Consider the following 1,320-nt stretch of genomic DNA (forward strand, 5'->3'; position numbering starts at 1 on the left):
AATCATGGAAAGATTTTCCACACGATTATATAGCTTTCTTTCAGCATGAAGCATGTTTGTTCAGCTAACTTAATTTTCATGAGTTGGATCAACTTAATTAAGTAGTGTGAAGTTATCAGTGTAAAATTAGTTAGGCTGGCTCTATTAAATTACATTGGGTCCAACTAAAGTAAATAAGTTGAATCAACCACAAAAATTAAGTTGAACCAACACATTTGCTTTAAATTGGAATAACCTTAATAAATTAAGTTGAACCAACACATTTGCTTTAAATCGGAGTAACAAAATTACATAGTGCTGAAATAAAGCAAAGTAATCAGGTGGAAAATCTTTCCATGATTTTTTTATGTTAATCCAAAGAGTTATTTTTTTCAGTGCAGGAGCTGTTGCACATGAAGCTCAGCAGGATGGTCGTCATCTCAGATTCCCGCTGTGGGCGTTCGTAAGGCACGGTCACTCTCTGCCTTTTGGTGTTCGGATCCTCAAAGTACTGGGCCAGCTGGCTGCCCTCCACTCGGATCAGATGGCTCCGGTTGTCGGACGTGTCTTCACTTTGGTGGTGTGGGCACCTCTCGACGACTTCGGCCACATGCTCAGTCTTCTTATACACGGCCGTTGCTCTGATGACGGCGCCCGGCGGAGGCTCCTTCTTAACCAAAATCCCAGTCGGAGTTGTCTTGGCCAGATGGCAGAATAGTTTGGTTAACTTTTCTGAAAACGTGGAGGTGACGCTCTTGGCTGTACCGGATTCGTTAAATTTCAGGGTAAAATCCAGTTCTCCCTCGTAATTGGAAATTGCAGGGACCATTGGGGCTGCAGACACATTTCTAGTTTCCTGCTGTGGGCACGAATTCCTATGTTGTGCGTAGTTGCCAGCATTTACCACCAGACCTGGGCTGTCTTGAAGCTAAAAGTCTTCTTTATGAACATTTTGGAATTGAATATAAAATTGCACAGGCCTATATATGGACAAAATTAACAACTGGCCAGCTATTAAGAATGAGGATATTAAATCACTGCAAGCATTCCCTCTGTTTCTTAAGGGACGCTCAAACTTAACAAAGCATATTCATTCATATGAAGGAACTGGACTTGCCATCCAATATGAGGAGCATAACCCTGGAAGCTTCCCTATAAAACGAGGGAAAGATGGTGAAATGTGGCCTGTGACCTGCAGGAAAGCAGGGGTCAGAGGGCATTATTCACCGATCGTGTTGTTTTTATTGAAAAGCAAGTTAAAGTTGTGTCTGATCCACTGTTTGCTAACGTCATGGACCATCGAGAGCTCAACTCCAGAACCAGCAGCTTTACCAAACAGAA

The 1,320-nt window shown here is 42.4% G+C and overlaps 1 protein-coding gene across 1 annotated transcript; it reads right to left on the bottom strand.

Moving 5' to 3' along the window:
* Positions 1 to 378: 378 nt before the first annotated feature.
* On the bottom strand, positions 379 to 839 carry LOC106943949 (cellular tumor antigen p53-like; the record flags this gene model as incomplete). Its single annotated transcript, XM_015027241.1, has 1 exon — positions 379 to 839. A coding segment is annotated over exon 1 (430 nt), but the record flags the coding sequence as incomplete, so codon positions are not given.
* Positions 840 to 1,320: the final 481 nt, after the last annotated feature.

Source organism: Poecilia latipinna, unplaced genomic scaffold (genome assembly GCF_001443285.1).
Source record: "Poecilia latipinna isolate Pla-1442-1.1 unplaced genomic scaffold, P_latipinna-1.0 Scaffold6463, whole genome shotgun sequence".
NCBI lineage: Eukaryota > Metazoa > Chordata > Actinopteri > Cyprinodontiformes > Poeciliidae > Poecilia > Poecilia latipinna.